This window comes from Phacochoerus africanus, chromosome 11, assembly GCF_016906955.1.
Source record: "Phacochoerus africanus isolate WHEZ1 chromosome 11, ROS_Pafr_v1, whole genome shotgun sequence".
Taxonomy (NCBI): Eukaryota; Metazoa; Chordata; class Mammalia; order Artiodactyla; family Suidae; genus Phacochoerus; species Phacochoerus africanus.
In genome coordinates, this window is record NC_062554.1 from 44,035,412 (window position 1) to 44,054,513 (window position 19,102).

Below are 19,102 nucleotides of genomic sequence, written 5' to 3' on the forward strand. Positions count from 1 at the left end.
TTACAAATGGAAATTGCCACTTTTCATTGGCAAGTAGCTAAAAGAATATTTTAGCTGACAAACCAGATCTATCTTGTTTAGAAATCAACACAGAAATGAATATAAGTGGATCTCTGTTTCAGGGGTTAATAAAAACACCTTTTACTCTGAAAGAAAAAAAAGGAGGGAAGGGATTTCCTACTTGATTGAAATGCCAGGTTAACCATCGGTAGATTGGAGAAAACATGACACCCAAGGTAATTAGCATAGGCTAAAGTACATGCTCATTTTTAAAAAAATAACTCCAGTGCAACTCCAAAGTCAGTAATTCTTACTAGCAGTCTTTTCTCAGGGGTAGGGTGGGTGGGGAAACACCTATGGCATGTGGAAGTTCTGGACCACAGAAATGACCACAGCAGTGACAAGGCCAGATCCTTAATCTACTGCATCACCAGGGAATTCCAACTAGCAGTCCTTTAAAAAAAAAAAAAAAAAAAAGAGTTCCCATTGTGGCTCAGTGGAAACAAACCTGACTAGTATCCATGAGGCACGAGTTCTATCCCTGGACTCGCTCAGTGGGTTAAGGATCTGGCATTGTCATGAGTTGTGATATAGGTGGCAGATTCGGCTCAGATCTGGCATTGCTGTGGCTGTGGTGTAGGCCAGTGGCTACAGCTCCGATTCAGCCCCTAGCCTGGGAACTTCCATATGCCACAGGAGCGCCCTAAAAAGACAGGGGAAAAAAAAAAAAAAAAAAGCATTACTGACACTGGCTACATAAACATTAACCGCCTATGTTCATTTCTGACATTTGCCACTTTTCCTTAAAGACTACTAGATATAGCCACTTTAGCATGTAAGAACAGACTATCTTGGGAGGTAAACAGGGCTTCAACAGTGCTTTATAACACTAAACTGATGTAAGGTTGCAAGGTCCCCCTGGGCTCATTTGATGACACTACTAAAGTTAAAATTGCAATATTTTTTCATTCTTCAAGGCTGAAACATGGCCTTAGAAATCATCTAATGCAGTTGTTTTCAAACTTTTTAAAGAGGCTATGGAGTCCCCCCTCCTTTTTTAAAAAATAAGACTTTATATCAGATGCCTTTCCACCTTTTTTCTGTCCCATCACACTAAAAGACGCAAAATCATCTTTCAATGACAAATGCAGAAAAAGACCCACGGGTCATTTGGAGATTGCAACCACCACCACACCCTACATGTTCACTCTGGTGCTGAAGTCTAAACAGCTTTTCCCATATCTCTATCCTTATTCACAAGCAAACTGGGAGGCACTTCTATAGAATCCTAGGACTCTTGGTAAATAGAGCTTAAAAAAAAAAAAAAAAATCAATGATCTGGTCCAACCCTTCATTTTACAAATAAAAGTAAGATAAGAGCAGAGTTCCCTGGTGGCTCAGTGGGTTAAAGATCTGGTGTTGTCACTGCTGTGGCACAGGTTTGATCTCTGGCTTACGAACTTCTACGTGACACAGGTGCAACCAAAAAAAAAAAAAAAATCCAAATTCAGGAAAAAAAAAAAAAAGTAATTTGAGAGGCAGAATGTTATCACTGAAAAGGAGACTATGGAATAAAAGTCAATTCTGGTCATAGCCCTTGCCAGGTATATGACCTTGAGCATATCTCTTAAACTCTTTCAATTTCCTCATCATAAAATGGGAATAATCGTATCTCTGCCCAGTAGACTTGCTATAAAACTGCTTTTATACAAAGTGACCAAGCACTGCATATGATAAGGTACTATTCTTAGCCAAGACGACATGGGAGTTAAAAGCCCAGCCAGACCTGGAACTAGAGTCCTCTGACTGCCTCTCCAAGACTTTACCCATTACTTCATACAATACTTGTGTTCACTGCTAAACTGTTCTTATCAACTTCTCAAAAGCTAGGGTTTCATAATAACCATTTTTATCAGGAAAACAAAATACTGCCATACTAAAACAAAATCTTTAAGCTTTTGAAATAAATGTAATGCAAAGAATTCACAGTCTCTGCAAGCCAAAAGGGGGAAATACAAATAAAGGGTGGATTTGCATTCCATAAGATAATATATTGTAAGTGCTCATTAAGGCACTGAAGAAATAATGTTTTTTGTTTTTTTGGGTTTTGTTTTTATTTTTGTTTGCTTTTTAGAGCCACACCTGGGGCATATGGAGGTTCCCAGGCCACGGGTCGAATGGGAGCTACAACTGCCAGCCCACACCACAGTCACAGCAATACAGGATCCAAGCTGCATCTGTGACTTACACCACAGTTCACAGCAACACGGGATCCTTAACCCACTGAGTGAAGCTAGGGATTGAACTCGCAACCTCATGGTTACTAGTCAGATTCATTTCCACTGTGCCACAATGGGAACTCTGACCAATGAAATAATTTTGACCATTTTGAGCTGCCGTATGCTACTGATGTGCTGAAAAATGAAAGTCCACAATGGGGTTGGATAACAACTTAAGGACATATACACTGATGAAAACTCAATCTTGTTTGGTTTGTTTGTTTGTGTGTTTGCTGTACCCACAACTTGCAGCAGTTCCCAAGCCAGGGATCAAATCCACAACCACAGGAGTGACCTGAGCCACAATAGTGACAATGCTGGATCCTTAACTCAATAGGCCACCAAGGAACTCCCCAACTTTGATTTTTGACCGTTAAAAATGCACAAAGCAATGCATGATTGAACTCTATGTCAAATGTAAATACAACTGGACGAAGTAATCTAACCTACAAATTACATATTACTAAAAGACTGAGTACATCTCTGCCACAAGCCTTACACTGAGGTGCTGGCCATCTAGTGCTCCAGTGTCCACCAGCTCTCCAGCCACCGAGCATCCCTACTCCTAAGTCTAAAAAGAGTCATGGCTGTTTCGCCTGTCTAAAGGGTAAAGAGGAAACAATGACTTAAGAAACTTGATTGGAAAAGGATGGAGAAAAGAAAGCCAGAGATGTCATTAAAACGTGGCATGAGGGTGGGAAATACCGTGTGTGTATACATATATTACTCAAAAATTTCTAAGACTAATGGAAATCTCATGCACACACACAAAAATCAACTTGGAAATACTACCAATGTAATCTTTTTCTTTAGAACACAAAAATCTTTTTTAAAATTGTGTTTATAAGCTCATACATATTCATAAAGTGATTCACATTTGGTAGGAACAGAGTCATCCAGAAGCAGTAAAAAAGCTACAACTTTAAATGCTCAATCTATCCATCTAGACTTAAAGGTTATAGTAGCATTTCTTGAAAACACATTACTCATCACTGCTCTAACTATATATTTCTGTATAGAAAACATGGAAAACAAGGTGGAGCAGTAGTGTACAAGTTTGTCACTGACAATGAAGCCAAACCACATAAGAAAACAGCATGGAACGCTGTTAACATCTGCCTAGTTCATCATCTTGGAAATTTCACATCATAGACCATAAGCATATGGACAACTTTCAGAGAAGGCTGTTTTCTGAAACTGACTCACCCTGACCCACTTCAGTGTCTAAACATGATGAGACAATGCAAGAATAAAGCAACGGGTCAAAAATGCAACCAAATTATAGCAAAGCAAGGTAAACTGATCTTGTAATTGATGGGAAGGCCTTCTCTAGGTTCTGAGTAATTCCTATTTCAGTGAAGACAGTGCATTACACACATGCAGCCTAAACATTCAGGATGCTTTTTATTACTGATAACAATATTAACTAAAATTTACAGTACTAATTGTTTAAAAAACACTGTAATACTACTATTACTACCTCCATTTTGCAAAAAAAAAAAAAAAAAAAAAACCTGAAGCTCAGAAACAGGAAATGACTCCTAAAATAATGAAAACACTGAGAGATGACAGAGAGCAGGACTCGAATTCAAGTAGTATGACTTTGAATTCTGTGATCTTCCTTAAAGTTAAAACTTTTTTTATTTTTCAGCATGAAATCCTTGATTCATGAACCCTTTCATTCATACATTCATTCTTTCCTTTATCTAGTCAAGAAACCGGAGTTCCCTGGTGGCCACGTGGTCAAGGATCTATCGCTGTCACTGCTGTGACAAGGGTTTGATCCCTTCCCTGGGAACTTCCACCTGCCATGGGTACATCCAAAAAAAAAGAAAGAAATATTTATTCAACATCTATATGTTGCACACTGTTCTCTTCTGGAAGAAACAAAAAGCATACACCCTGCCTGCTTTAGGTAGTGTATATTACAATCTGGTATAAAGATTAACCTCTAAAAAAGTAAGATAAAAAGTAAGATAACCAACGCAGGAAGTGCAAAACTAAAATGGGTATATGGCACAAGAGGAACACAGACAAGGAAACCCTGAACTCTACCTAGAGAAGGCAAGAAAGCTTCCATAGGCGGTTAAAATGTTACCTGAAATCTTGGATTGTAAAAGCAGTCTGACAAATGGATGGGGGGGGGGGGCATGTCAGGAAGTAAAAACATGATGGGCAAAGGCAAAAGGGCCAGAAAATTCAAATATAATATATTGAGGAAACTAGCTCAGAATCACTGGGAACCCTAGCAGACCATCGACGAGGATGGTAAACAGGCAGGGGCCATGGCAATCAGGACCAGGCTCACCGATGCAAAGCTAAGGAAAACGGGGTTTGTTTTACTGGAGACAGAAGACAGTGAAGGTGAGTAACTGCTGAAATTTATGCCTTCGGTGTGGAGGATGGAACTGAAGGATAAGAGGCCAGGAACAGGCAAGTGAGTTAAAACTTTACTGCAGTAGTACAAAAAATATGAGTGCCTAAATTAAGGCACTGAAAAGGCTGAATAAGGATCAGGTAACAAATTAAGAGATCTATCTTGGAAGCAAAATCTTAAAACTTAGTAACTGACAAGAAGTAGCCAAGCAGTGTTCTAGGAGTAATCTAGACTAACTCTCAGATTTCTGCCTTATACTACTGAGTAAAGAGAAGTATTGGGAGTGCCTATTGTGGCTCAGTGGTAATGAATCCGATTAATATCCATGAGGATGCGTTTGATCCCTGTTCTTGCTCAGTGCATTAAGGATCTGGAGTTGCCATGAGCTGTGGTGTAGGTCACAGACATGGCTTGGATCTGGTGTTGCTGTGGCTATGGGGTAGGCAAGCAGCTACAGCTCCAATTCGACCCCTAGCGTGGGAACTTCCCTATGCTGCAGGTGCCACCCTAGAAAAGAAAAAAAGAAGAAAAAAGAAAAAGAAAAAAAAGGAATACTAGTTAGATAAGCAATGAGTTCCATTTTAGATAACTAAATTAAGTTTGTGGTATCTATGTGGCATAAGGTAAAGACCAATATGCCAGCTAGAAACTGGGCCCTAAAACTCAGATGAGATATGAGATATAGGAGTCATTAGGGTATAATATTTAGTTGAAGACATGTACCTACCTATCTCTGGTTAGTCCAGAAAAAAATACAGAGAGAAGAAACAAAGAAGAGAACATTATGGAACCCAAATACTGAAGGAGGAAAGAGAAACAATGTTGGAAGACCAAGAAGCTGATCAAGGAGTTCCCGTCGTGGCGCAGTGGTTAACGAATCCGACTAGGAACCATGAGGTTGCGGGTTCAGTCCCTGCCCTTGCTCAGTGGGTTAACGATCCGGCGTTGCCGTGAGCTGTGGTGTAGGTTGCAGACGTGGCTCGGATCCCGCGTTGCTGTGGCTCTGGCGTAGGCCAGTGGCTACAGCTCCGATTGGACCCCTAGCCTGGGAATCTCCATATGCCGCGGAAGCGGCCCAAAGAAATAGCAAAAAGACAAAATAAATAAATATCCTGTGAACAGTAAAGCGGCCCAAAGAAATAGCAAAAAAAAAAAAAAAAAAAAAAAAAGAAGCTGACCAAGTAGTAGGAGAGCCAAGATAAAGAAAAGAGAATTCAAGAAAGGAGTACCACAATAAAAAAATTAAATGAAATAAAAAAAATAAAAATTTTAAAAGTTACACCTGGGAGTTCCCATCGTGGTGCAGCAGAAACGAATCTGACTAGGAACTATGAGGTTGCGGGTTCAATCCCTGGACTCGCTCAGTGGGTTAAGGATCCAGCATTGCCATGAGCTGCAGTGTAGGTCTCAGACACAGCTTGGATCCAGCGTTGCTGCAGCTCCAGCATAGGCCAGCAGCTACAGCTCCGATTAGACCCCTAGCCTGGGAACCTCCATATGCCAAGGGTGTGGCCCTAAAAAAAAAAAAAAAAAGTTACACCTAAAGAAAAGAGAATTCAAGAAAGGAGTACCACAATAAAAAAAAAATTAAATGAATAAAAAATAAAATTTTTAAAAGTTACACTATGAGTCAACTATAATTCATTTTTAAAAAGAGGTTAAAAAAAAACAAAAAGGTTGAATGCAATAAACAGAAAGAAAGAAAGGAAGAAAAAGAAAGGGAGTTGTGGCTCAGCAGGTTAAGAACTCAACTAGTGGAGTTCCCGTCGTGGTGCAGTGGTTAACGAATCCGACTAGGAACCATGAGGTTGCGGGTTCGGTCCCTGCCCTTGCTCAGTGGGTTAACGATCCGGCGTTGCCGTGAGCTGTGGTGTACGTTGCAGACGCGGCTCGGATCCCGAGTTGCTGTGGCTCTGGCGTAGGCCGGTGGCTGCAGCTCCGATTCAACCCCTAGCCTGGGAACCTCCGTATGCCGCGGGAGCGGCCCAAGAAATAGCAACAACAAAAGACAAAAAAAAAAAAAAAAGAACTCAACTAGTATCTAGGAGGATGCAGGTTCCATCCCTGGCCTCGCTCAGTGAGTTAAGGATCCAGCACTGCCACAAGCTGCAGTATAGGTTACAGATGAGGCTCAGATCTGGTGCTGCTGTGGCTGCAGCATAGGCTAGCAACTGCAGCTCCCATTCAACCCTAGCCCTAGCCCGGGAACTGCTGTATGCCACAGGTGCGGCCCTAAAATGGAAAAGGAAAGCGGGGGGGGGGGGGGGGGGGGGGCAGTAGGAGGGGACATACACCGAAACAGTATTTCTATAAAGTATTTTGTAGCTGGCAATATGTAGTTTTCAAAGGCCTCTAAGATGCCCACACCTGATGACACAGTAATTCCACATCTAAGACTAAGGAAGGAATCAGAAATCTTGACAGTGGTTAATACACGAAAATGTTCATTGCAGGATTATTTATAACAGCAACAGGGAAAAAATTTAATTATTACAATTGATTTATAATGTTGTGCCAATTCTGCTGTATAGCAAAGCGACCGAGTCATACATATATACATTCTTTTTCTCATATCATTCCCCATCGTGTTCTGTCCCAAGAGACTGGACAGAGTTCCCTGTGCTGTACAGTAGGACCTCACTACTTATCCATCCTAAATGTAATAGTTTGCATCTATTAACCCCAAACTCCCAGTCCAACCCACACCTTTCCCCTCGGCAACCACAAGTCTGTTCTCTATGTCTGTGAGTCTATTTCTGTTCTGTAGATAGGTTCATTAGTGTATATTTGAGATTCCACATGTAAGTGATATCATTTGCTATTTGACTCTTTCTGACTTACTCCACTTAATATAAGAATCTCTAGTTGCATCCATGCAGCTGCAAATGGCATTATCTTCCTCTTTTATGACTCAGTAGTATTCCACTGTGTTTCTCTATCACATCTTCTTAATCCCTTCAACTGTCAATGGACATTTAGGGTGTTTCCATGTCTTGGCTATTGTGAATAGTACTGCAATGAACATAGGGATCCATGTATCTTTTTTAATTGTAGTTTTGTCTGGATATATGCCCAGGAGTGGGGTTGCTGGATCATATGGTAGTTCTACATTTAGTTTTCTGAAGAACTGACATCTTTATTATGTTGAGGCTTCCAATTCATAAACATAGTATGTCTCTCCATTTATTTAGATCTTTGACTTCTTTCACCAGGTTTTGTAGTTTTCAGCATACAAGCTTTGTTGATAAACACTTAAGTTTTACTTTTTTATTTGAGCAATTGTAAATGATAGTGTATTTATTTCCACATGCTCACTGTTAGTATACGGAAATGCAATTGATTTTTGTATGTTTATCTTATATCCTGTGACCTTGCTAATATTAACAAGATAACACATATTATCTCCAAGAGTTTATCAGCAGATTGTTCTATACATAGACAATAATAATACCAGTAAACAGGAAGATTATATTTGTTCCTTTCTGACCTATATGCCTTTTACAACTTTTTTTTTTGCCTTACTGCACTAAATAGAACTCCCAGCATTATGCTGAATAAGAGTAATGAGAACAGACCAACATCCTTATCTTATTTCCAGTCTTAGAAGGAAAGCATTCAGTTTTTTATCATATTTAATGATGATGTTAGCTATAGGGTTTTTGATAAATGCTTTACATCAAGTTGAAAAAATTGTGCTCCAAAAGGATGGGCCCTAAGATTATATATAAAAAGAGTCTGTCACTCATCAAGAAGAAAGTGATTACCTGTTTCTCTCTCTCCCTCTCTCGTATATAATATCCAAAGATCACCCTATTAACCTCGTAAGGCAACACATGCACTGTCCTACTAAGCAATCTGCTCTATGGTAAATCATCTACACTTGACTTTCAACGCTGTATTAAGTTCAACCAGGATATTTCCTATCAGACATTTCCTATCCTGAATAGCTCTGTCATAAAGATAAGACAATAACTTTCTATTTTAAACCGGTAACCTAGATAACTAGGACAATTAGAAGAAATACAGTAATGGCAGAGACCATGCTACACACTGCTTATACTCCTACTGTGCCTTGATTTGATTCAATCACTATCTTATCAAACCATTACAGTTTTTTTAAAAAGGGAAGACCAGGAGTTTCTGTTGTGGTGCAGTGGTTAACGAATCTGACTAGGAACCATAAGGTTGCAGGTTCAATCCCTGGCCTTGCTCAGTGGGTTAAGGATCCGGCATTGCTGTGAGCTGTGGCATAGGTCACAGACACAGCTCGGATCCTGCGTTGCTATGGCTCTGGTATAGGCAGGTGGCTACAGCTCCAATTAGACCCCTAGCCTGGGAATCTCCATATGCTGTGGGAGCGGCCCTAGAAAAGGCAAAAAGACCAAAAAAAAAAAAAAAAAGGGAAGACCAAAAGTTTCAGTCCCTTTAATGTGAATTATAATAGACTACAGACACTACCATTTAAGAAATGATGGCCTTTTCACGAAGATGGGGCAGAAGGCGAAGAAGGAAACCCCTGGCCCTCCCAAAGCTGAAGCCAAAGCAAAGGCTTTGAAGGCCAAGAAAGCAGTGTTGAAAGGCGTCCACAGCCACAAAAAAAAGAAGATCCAGATGTCACCGACCTCCTGACGGCCCAAAACACTATGACTCAGGAGGCAGCCCAAATATCCTCAGAGGAGCACCCCTAGGAAAAACAAGCTTGACCAATATGCCATCATCAAGCTCCCCCTCACCACTGAGTCAGCCATGAAGAAGATAGAGGACAACACCACACTTGTGTTCATTGTGGATGTCAAGGCCAACAAGCACGAGATTAAACAGGCTGTGAAGAAGCTCTATGACATTGATGTGGCTAAGGTCAACACTCTGATCAGGCCTGATGGAGAGAAGGCATATGTTCAACTAGCTCCTGACTATGATGCTTTGGATGTTACTAACAAAATTGGGATTATCTAAACTGAGTCCAGCTAGCTAATTCTAAATATAAAAGTCTTCACTAAATGCAAAAAACAAAAAAACAAAACAAAACAAAAAAAAAACAAAAAGAATGATGGAGGAGCTCCTGCTATGACGAAACGGGATCAGCAGCATCTTGGGAGTGCTGGGAAACAGGTTCAATCCCCAGGCCGGCACAGTGGGTTAAGGATCCACCATTGCCACAGCTGCAACTTAGTTCACGGCTACAGCCCTAGATCTGATCCCTGGTCCAGGAGCTCCATATGCCACAGGGCAGCCAAAAAAAAAAAAAAAAAAGATGGATATTGTATTTACAACCTATAGAGAAATATAGTTTGTTTCCCACTTCTCAAATATATCTCACCCAAATAGTAAAAATGGGCCTCTTTTTCACATTGGTAGGAGGACACCAGATGAAAATGGAGAAATAACTCTTTCAAATTATAACAACTAAAGACTTAAGAGGGAGCAAAAATAATAATAAAAATTACTTGTCTACTTTCTGTAGACCAATCTTCTATTAATAGTCTGAAGTATTTAAAATATTATCTCACTCATGACTATCATAAAGTGGGGAAGGCTCAAATTGAACACTCTCTTCAGGAAGTGAGTGTGTACAGACATGCTATAAAATTAAATAATAAATGCATACAAAGTCAGGTCTTCCATGGAAAACTTTTAGCCATAGTTTATGCTGGAAGTCAGGCTAAGCCACTAATTAAAGCATTTTTCAGATTTTATTTTCAGGCTACTACTAACACAGAACTGTTTCTCTCTCTCTTTTTGTCTTTTTGTCTTTTTAGGGCTGCACCAGAGGCAAATCCAAGTGTCCACGCTAGGGGTCAAATCAGAGCTACAGGTACTGGCCTACACACCACAGCCACAGCAATGCCAGATCCGAGCCACATCTGCGACCCACACCACAGCTCACGGCAATGCCGGATCTTTAACCCACTGAGCAAGGCCAGGGATCAAACCCACGTCCTCGGGGATACCAGTTGGGTTCGTTTACCACTGAGCCACGACGGGAACTCCAGAACTATATTTTCTTTATAAAAGAACTCATCCAGTATATGGCAATATAACTGAAAGCAATTAATACTGATCACTTCAAGCAAAATGGAAGTTACAGGTTCCCACCCAGCTCCAATATTTGGGAAGTGCTTCCTATAGTTTGATTTCTTCAAGGCCTAGAACTGACTGACCCACATCAATCTGCTAAATAAACAATGGGCCTAATGCTTCAGTACTAGCAGTTAGTCATCACACATACACAAAAAAAGGCTGTTTCTACTCCCCTACTGTCATCTACTTCTAATGGGAACACAACCAAAACCCAGAAGGTAAATTCAAAAGAGGAGAAGGGTCAGGGAAACATGGCTATGAGCAGCCAAAAAACCCCTAAATGTTCAAGCAACCAAAGTTCATGCATTATGTTGAAGAGAAAGAGTCTTGGGTCCTTATGTATCATAGTTTACGTAAAAATCATTATATTTCCTTTCCAGCCCATAGAATATTAAAAGGGGAAAAAAGTAGAAAGGGGAACTGGGGAAGAAAAAATCCCTTAGAATAGCAGAGAGGGAAGAGACAAAAGTATTACAAAACAGAATTCGACAAAACATTTAGGTCATTCAATTCATGGAAAAGAGTCCTATACACTTCAGCACAAAAAATAATGTTCATAGTGATATCCCTAAGTCATCATATAAATTTAACTTATGCATTCTATTCTAAAAGTACATATGTTAAATACATTAAATAAACATTCGGCAAAGTGTCATAATTAAGCTCATGAGTCAAACATATCTTCGGATTGAAGCATGTTCTTGTTCTGTGGCTGCAGACAAGTTACTTACATTCTCTAAGACCCAGTTTCCTTAAATGTAAAATGGAGCTAATAAAACATACCTCACTCGGTTGCTGTCTGGCACTAAGAGCTCAACAGTTGTTAGTCATTTCTATTACTACTGCTGACACTACTGCCATTATTCACATTTGAAGGATTTCTATTCCAAATGGTAGGACTCAGCACTTTCATCACTGTGGCCTAGGTTCAATCCCTGGCCTGGGAACTGAGATGCCACATCAAGCCACTGCACACACTATGGCCAAAAACAAACAACAACAACAACAACAACAAAAATAAATGGTTTTTATTGAGGTATAATTACACACAACACAAACATATTAGTGTATCATTTTACGACTTTTGCCATGAGCTGTGGTGTGGGTCATAGACACGGCTTGGATTGGCTTTGCCATGGTTCTGGCGTAGGGTGGCAGTAACAGCTCTGATTAGACCCTAGCCTGGGAACCTCCATATGCCGTGGGTGGAGCCCTAAAAAGACAACAAACAAACAAACAAAAAAAAGATGTAGGATACTCCTCCCAAAAGTTCCTCTTACTCTTTTCTAGTTAATTCCATCCATCCCAACAGAGACAACCGCTATTCTGATTTCCATAACCATTACTTAGTTTTACCTGTTCTACTTTTCAGATAAACGGAATCATACCGCAGGTAGCCTTTCATGTCTGAATTCTTTTACTCAACACAATGTTTTTGAGATTCAAGCTTATCTTTTTAAACATGTTTTATTGAAATCATAAAAGAGTATTTGGTCAACAGATGCAAACTATTGCTCATGGAATGGATTTACAATGAGATCCTGCTGTGTAGCACTGAAAACTAAGTCTAGATACTAACAACGCAGCATGACAATGGAAGAAAAAATTATGTATACATGTATGTGTAACTGGGTCCCCATGCTGTACAGTAGGTTAAAAAAAAATGTGTTGGGGAAATAACAACAGAAAATAAATTTAAAATTAAAAAATTAAAAAAAATAAATAAAAGAGTCTTTGTATGAATATGTCACCACTTATCTGTTGGTTGTTTCAAATTTGGGGCTATAATCCACTTTTTTTGGGACGGGGTCTTTTTAGGCCCGCACCGAAGGCATATGGAAGTTCCCAGGTTAGGGGTTGAATCAGAGCTGCAACTGCCAGCCTACACCAGAGCGACAACAACACAGGATCCGATCCGAGTCTGCGATCTACACCGCAGCTCATGGCAACATCCACATCCTTAACCCAATGAGCAAGGCCAAGGATCAAACCCGAGTCCTCATGGATACTAGTCAGATTCATTTCCGTAAGCCATGACAGGAACTCCCACATATTTTTTTTTAAACCATAGAGTTTATAACTAAGATCCATTTACCAGTAGCACTCACTATATGGAATATCTTACCATTGATATCAGTAAAAGAAGCATTAACATATAAAATGGGTATTTCAAGGCTTATAAAGGGCCTTTTAATGATTAAATATTCTCTACTTTTCACACACCAATACATATATGAGATTTCACTTACTCATAAAGCAATCTTTCATTATATCTGATAAATATTTTTTAATTCTGCAGATGATAAAGAAAATCCTCAGCCCTATAAGTAAATTAAAATCTAAAACCTAAACAGGAAGAACACCACCACTTAGATTGACCCACTGGATGGACTTCAGCATAACAGTCTTATGTGATAATCAAACTCTTGATACAGATGCTAAGACAGTTCCCATCCATGCCTATTATTGCTGAGTGCAGCCATGCATTTTTGCCAATGTCCTCTAATGCTGGTTTACAAGAAAGAATCCTTTTTCTTGGGATGAGAAATAAAGCACAAGTTTAAAGCATTCATCTCTTTAGTCATTCTTAAATAATTAATTAATCCGTACAGCCAAAACCCATGCTCTGGCTGATAATAAAAATGCAACTTCTCTCAACACAAATACATTCTAAGTCAAGTTAACTCAGGGCAAAAATTCTGCCTCATTAGTGAAGACTCCATCCTTCCTAAATTTAGATGATGACTAGGCTTAGAACTAATTATCTAAGGACAGTGATTTTCAAAGTATGTCCAAAAAAATATTAGTGCTTCAGCAAATTTATATTACTTTCATTTATTAAATAAAGTATAACTATCCTTTTTTCTTTTTTGCCACAACCCCATGACGGCATGCAGAAGTTCCCAGGCCAGGGATCAAACCCACACCACTATAGCAACCTGGGCCAGTGCAGTGACAATGCCAAATCCTAAACCCACTAAGCCATAAGCCAACTCCAAATTGCAACTATTTTTAAGACTTCAACAACAAAGATGTACATAGATGTGTTACATGCCAATTTTGACAGAGTCAAGCTCCAGCAATTTCACCTACCAGGTTAACTCACTTTCATGCAAGACTCAAAATAAGGCTTCTCCAGCCATTTCTGCATGTGTGCTGAATGTGAAACTCTTTAAAATATGTCCTTGATTGAAAGACTGTAGTTGTGCACTTATGTTTGTTGTTGTTAATTCTTCTCCTTCTTACTCAGGACTGTATAAATCCACTTATATACAAGCAAACATATGCTGCACTCCATTAAGTGTCAGGCAATACTGTCTCAGCACATACTCTAGATGACATAGCGTGACTGTCACAAAATAAGTGAACATATAACATGAAGGTTTAGGTATGTCTTGCCCTATTTTTATACTTATGAGGATATTATCATAAGCTTTCAATATTTCTTCAATAACTTAATGTTTGAGGTAAGGCAAAATGATTAATAAACCATAACAATGAACCATATCAAAACCATATCAAATTATGATTAAAATTTTGAGATTTAAGAAAACTATCTAAAAATAGACATAATAACATTGATCAGCCTCAAAGCAAATGAACAATTAGTATTAGAAACCAATTCTTCAACCATTATCAAACATACTGATAACAGTATATGAAATGAAAGAATCTCATACCAATAAATACGGTAATAGCTATTTGTCACTGGAGGTCATCTTTTACAGCAAGAAAAAAAAAACTCAGCTCCTTGATATGTTTAATGATGTTACACCTTACAAATCAAATTCATCATCCCTGACAACATATGACACTAGGGGGAGGGGGACATGGCGAGAGTAAGCATAAATAGAAAGCTTGGAGGTGGGTAGAAGTATTCAAAGAAATTTAAAATCTAACAGTGAAAATACCACAGTATTGTTCAAGATAAGTTATTACACAGAACATGAATAGCTAGTACACATTCTGGAGGAAAAGCTTATTAAATCCTATACTAACTAACACTAACTAATCCTTTAACTAACACTGTAAACAAGTGTATCAGATGAATACACTACTGTTTAGATATAATTATAACCTTTATTTGCAAACAAGAGACTAGAGAAAAGCATCTACAATACTTGAATAATTCAAAGACTAAAATTGTGTGAAATCTTTACACCTTAACTAGACAGGGACATGAATGTTGGAAATCTCAATTTCTTAAAATGATATGTTCATGCAAGTAATAATGAAAAAGAGGAGGAAAAAAATAAGTAATATTTAGATAACTTCTTAGTATGTCCTCAAATAAATCGGCTAAAACATAATGAGATATGTACTAGTGGTAATAAAACAATGACAGGAAAAACTGCAGAAATAGCGGCTCTTATAAAAAGTTGTTACCTAAATGCAGTCTAAGAAAGAAGGGCATGTGCCACAGACAAGCACCAGCTGTTAAGAAGAGGCCAGCATGACTTAAATTATCAATTTATTAAGGCTTGGTCTTTAAATTTCAGACTTCACAGAGTTATTTGTAACAATACAATAACTGAGTTTCAGAACCTCTTCTTTGTGAAATTTTTTAGCTATCTAAGAGCAAGTTCTATTATAAATAGTTCAAATAAAGCCCTCTCTACTCCCCCCAACAAAAACCTTGCCTTTTTTATTTTTTGTTACCAAGAAACCCCTTTAGTATCTCTCAATTACAATGCAGCTGCACCAGCTGGTATATCCTGCTAATATTTTTAATTATTTTTATCACACAAGATGGTAATGCTACCAAACTATACAACTACAAATAATGTCAATGATAATATTAAGACAAAATCTGAACTGAACATACGAAACAAAACATATTTTTATCTGTTTTAAAATTTTGCATGAGGAGTTCCCGTCGTGGTGCAGTGGAAATGAATCCAACTAGGAACCATGAGGGTTGCAGGTTCGATCCTTGGCCTCACTCAGTGGGTTAAGGATTCAGCATGCCATGAGCTGTACTGTAGGTCGCAGACTTGGCTCAGATCTGGTGTTGCTGTGGCTGTGGCGTAGGCTGGCAGCTGTAATTCTGATTAGACCCCTAGTCTGGGAACCTCCATATGCTGGGGTGTGGTCCTAAAAAGACAAAAGACCAAAATAAAATAAAATAAAATTTTGGATGAATAAAAGACAAAGGCAGGCAATGAGGATTTTTTTTAAATGACATTGACAATATTTTCAAACACACAATGAATATTTAAATTAGCCAAGAAACTTACTCAACTCCAATCACTCCAAACTGAACAAGTCTGCATTAAGGAATTTTAGTGATTCTACTTGGAAATTAGAATTTCCTGTTGCTCCATTTAAAAACTTCTAGAGCCAGATTAACTGAAATGTTTTCAGAGCAATACAAATACAGCGCAGTGGTTAAGGCACCAGATTTGAGCCCAACTCTCCCAGTTATTTACTATCTGTAAACTTTGTATTAGGTACCTTAACTCATTGTGTCTCAATTTTTTCATGTGTAAATTAGAGATAAAAGTAACTACCTATATTATTGGGTTGTTGTGTAAATAAACACATATAAAGCTCTTAACAAGAGTCTAGCGCTTTATAGTGTTCAAAAATATTAACGCCTGTTGGTGCTACTGTTATTAGGCAAAGTGTTCTTTAAAAATTGTTACCATTTATGGAATTCCCTTCGTGGCTCAGTGATTAACAAACCCAACTAGGAACCATGAGGATTCGGGTTTGATTCCTGGCCTCACTCAGTGGGTTAAGGATCTGGCATTGCCGTGAGCTGTGGCATAGGTCAAAGATTCGGCTCAGATCCTGAGTTGCTATGGCTGTGGTGTAGGCCATCCCCAGCCTGGGAACCTCCGCATGCTGTGGGTGAGGCCCCCCGCCCCTCCCCCCAAAAAAGATTGTTACATTTACAAGGACTTCTCTAAGTAAACCAAGATTTTTTTTTTTTATTACTATGCAACCAAAAAACACAAAAATAACCCAGAGCGCCTTAGAACCATCAAACATAGGCTGACTTTCTAAAAAATTTAGCAAATTTATAAAGAGATTTAACTAATTTACCAGTTTCACACTCATTAGGGCTCCAGATTTCCTCTGCAAAACGTTAAACTAAGTCAAAGCACTCAGGACAAAAATTCTGGCTATACAAATGTCCTTTGAGAAAGAACCCAATTAAGATGTCTCACATTCAACTTTTAAAATATCTGATATGGGAGTTCGCAGTAGAAATGAATCCGACTAGGAACCATGAGGTTTCGGGTTCGATCCCTGGCCTCACTCAGTGGGTTAAGGATCCGGTGTTGCTGTGATGTAGGCCGGCAGCTGTAGCTCTGATTAGACCCCTAGCCTGGGAACCTCCATATGCGTGAGTATGGCCCTAAAAAGCAAAAAAAAAAAAAAATTTTTAATAAAATAAGATATCTGATACAGGTGCTAATTCATCCAAGTTCAAAACTGAATGCTTCCAGGTGAACCTATTTTGAAAAAGAAAAAAGTTTTGGGGGTGGGAAAAAAAACAATGAATTATTTTCCTCTCTGTAACAAGATAATCCTAGTGAGGAAGGCATGTGAGGCCCAGATGAGAGAAGTTTCAGTGAGAGAAAACAATAAAGAAAAAATACAAAATTAAAAGAGAAAAATAAAACAATGTTATGTGTATTTTACCACAATTTAAATTTTTAATTAAGTCAAAATATTTTTCATAACCCCCTGCATAGCATATATCTGTACTTTCCTGAAATCCAAGACCATTCTTTTGGGACAAGATAAAAATAGGAAATAAATTTTTCAAAAATAATTAGGTAAGTAATAGTTTCTCATAATAACATAAAAAAACGCAAGTTGTGTTTTCCTGAAAGATGAGATAGAATAACATGGAAGATATTTTGCAAATGGTCCTCAGAAGGAAAAAAACAACCATAACAAAAGTGTGGAAATGTGGACGCTGTGGGGACACTTCATGGGTTCATGGGCTCATACAAAGTTCTGGAAGGCCCACTCTGACCCTATGTGAGCAAGGGTCAGCATTCTGACTCAACTGCAGAAGAATCAGAGCTCCTGAGGGAAAAAAATGCCTTAAAACCTAAGGTAGTAATCATCATGGGAAATACTTTAGGAAATAACTCAAGGTTTGTGTTTTCCTCATGATTTGTAAGAGAGAAGAAAAAAAGAAGGTCTCAAGGGTATGCTCTCAAGAGCTCAGAATGGTTCCTTTAAAACAGAATGTCCAACTCTTCTCCCTAAGCAAAAACTGATATATTTACTGTCATTATGCCATCACCGGCAACTTGCATTAACATATGGCTAGTTCCTTCAGGACTGCTACATGCCTCCAAGCCAAAGTCAGTGGGGGAAAATACATTAAATGACTCTGGTAAAAGAGAGCTTCCAACAGGGCAATGATAAACATAAAATAACTCTTACAAAAGGTGGGGTGCTATATAAAAATATGCAGATTCCTTTTAAATTTGAAACTTCCAATTCATTAAGAAACAAATCCCTTAAAAGAAACTCAGAGCACCATATCAGCCAGGTCATTCATTTCTAATGGTACAGAGTGGGTGGGGCAAAATTAGAAGGCGTTTTATACAATATTAACTAGTCATGCAAGATCTTAATTTTAAATATATTTGCTTCTTTTTTTTTTTTTTACTTGCCCTCATGGCTAAGAACTGTACATCATTTGTTTCTGTCTTCAAAATATTTGGTGGTAAAATTAAAGCTAAGAAAAGGATACCATCATTTTCTCTCCAAACCAAAAATCTATTCAAGCTAAGTATTCATCCTACTGACTGTGTGATGCCCAGTCTTTACCCAGAATTTTGGTTGTTTCTGTTGCAAGGGGAAATCTGCTTTTATCAAGGCCACCACACGGCCCTGAAAGGGGTAAAAAGATTCTGAGAGATCAAATGTTCTAAAGGATCCTCTTGCCATGTCAGAGGCAAAGAAAACTTCCCAAAGGTAAATCCAGGGAAAAACCAAGAGTCGCTGTAAAATGTATAGGGAACGATAAATTAACAACAAAACTTGCAGCTTAACATTAACGATAAATGTCAACTAGGAGAGATAACACAAAGCAAAACAAGATTAATTGCCACATGACTCAGAGACAATTAGGCTATTTGAGTTCAAAGGAGGGAATGGATCACCTGGGCCAGAATAAACTGAGAGAGCTTCCCTAATGCTGAGCAGCTTTTTAAACGAGGTAATGGGCAGAGAAGTTCTTGGAATGAGGAAGGGCACTCAGACACTGTGTTTGTTCTCCCGTCCAGGTGAAGGAGGCTACATTGGAAGGATGTGGATCTGACACCTTTTATCAGCCTTAAGCAACTAATGTGAATAAGGATGGAAAAGAAATGTAACTGATCTCCAGGTTCCC

At 38.7% G+C, this 19,102-nt stretch overlaps 2 protein-coding genes across 2 annotated transcripts in view; one reads left to right on the forward strand and one right to left on the reverse strand.

Annotated features, from left to right (window-relative positions):
* Window positions 1-19,102, reverse strand: part of SIK3 (SIK family kinase 3) — a 252,687-nt gene that overhangs the window by 165,131 nt on the left and 68,454 nt on the right.
* Window positions 9,145-9,621, forward strand: LOC125110661 (60S ribosomal protein L23a-like). Its single transcript, XM_047752065.1, is given in 1 exon segment — window positions 9,145-9,621. A coding segment is annotated over 1 exon segment (468 nt). The 3' UTR covers window positions 9,613-9,621.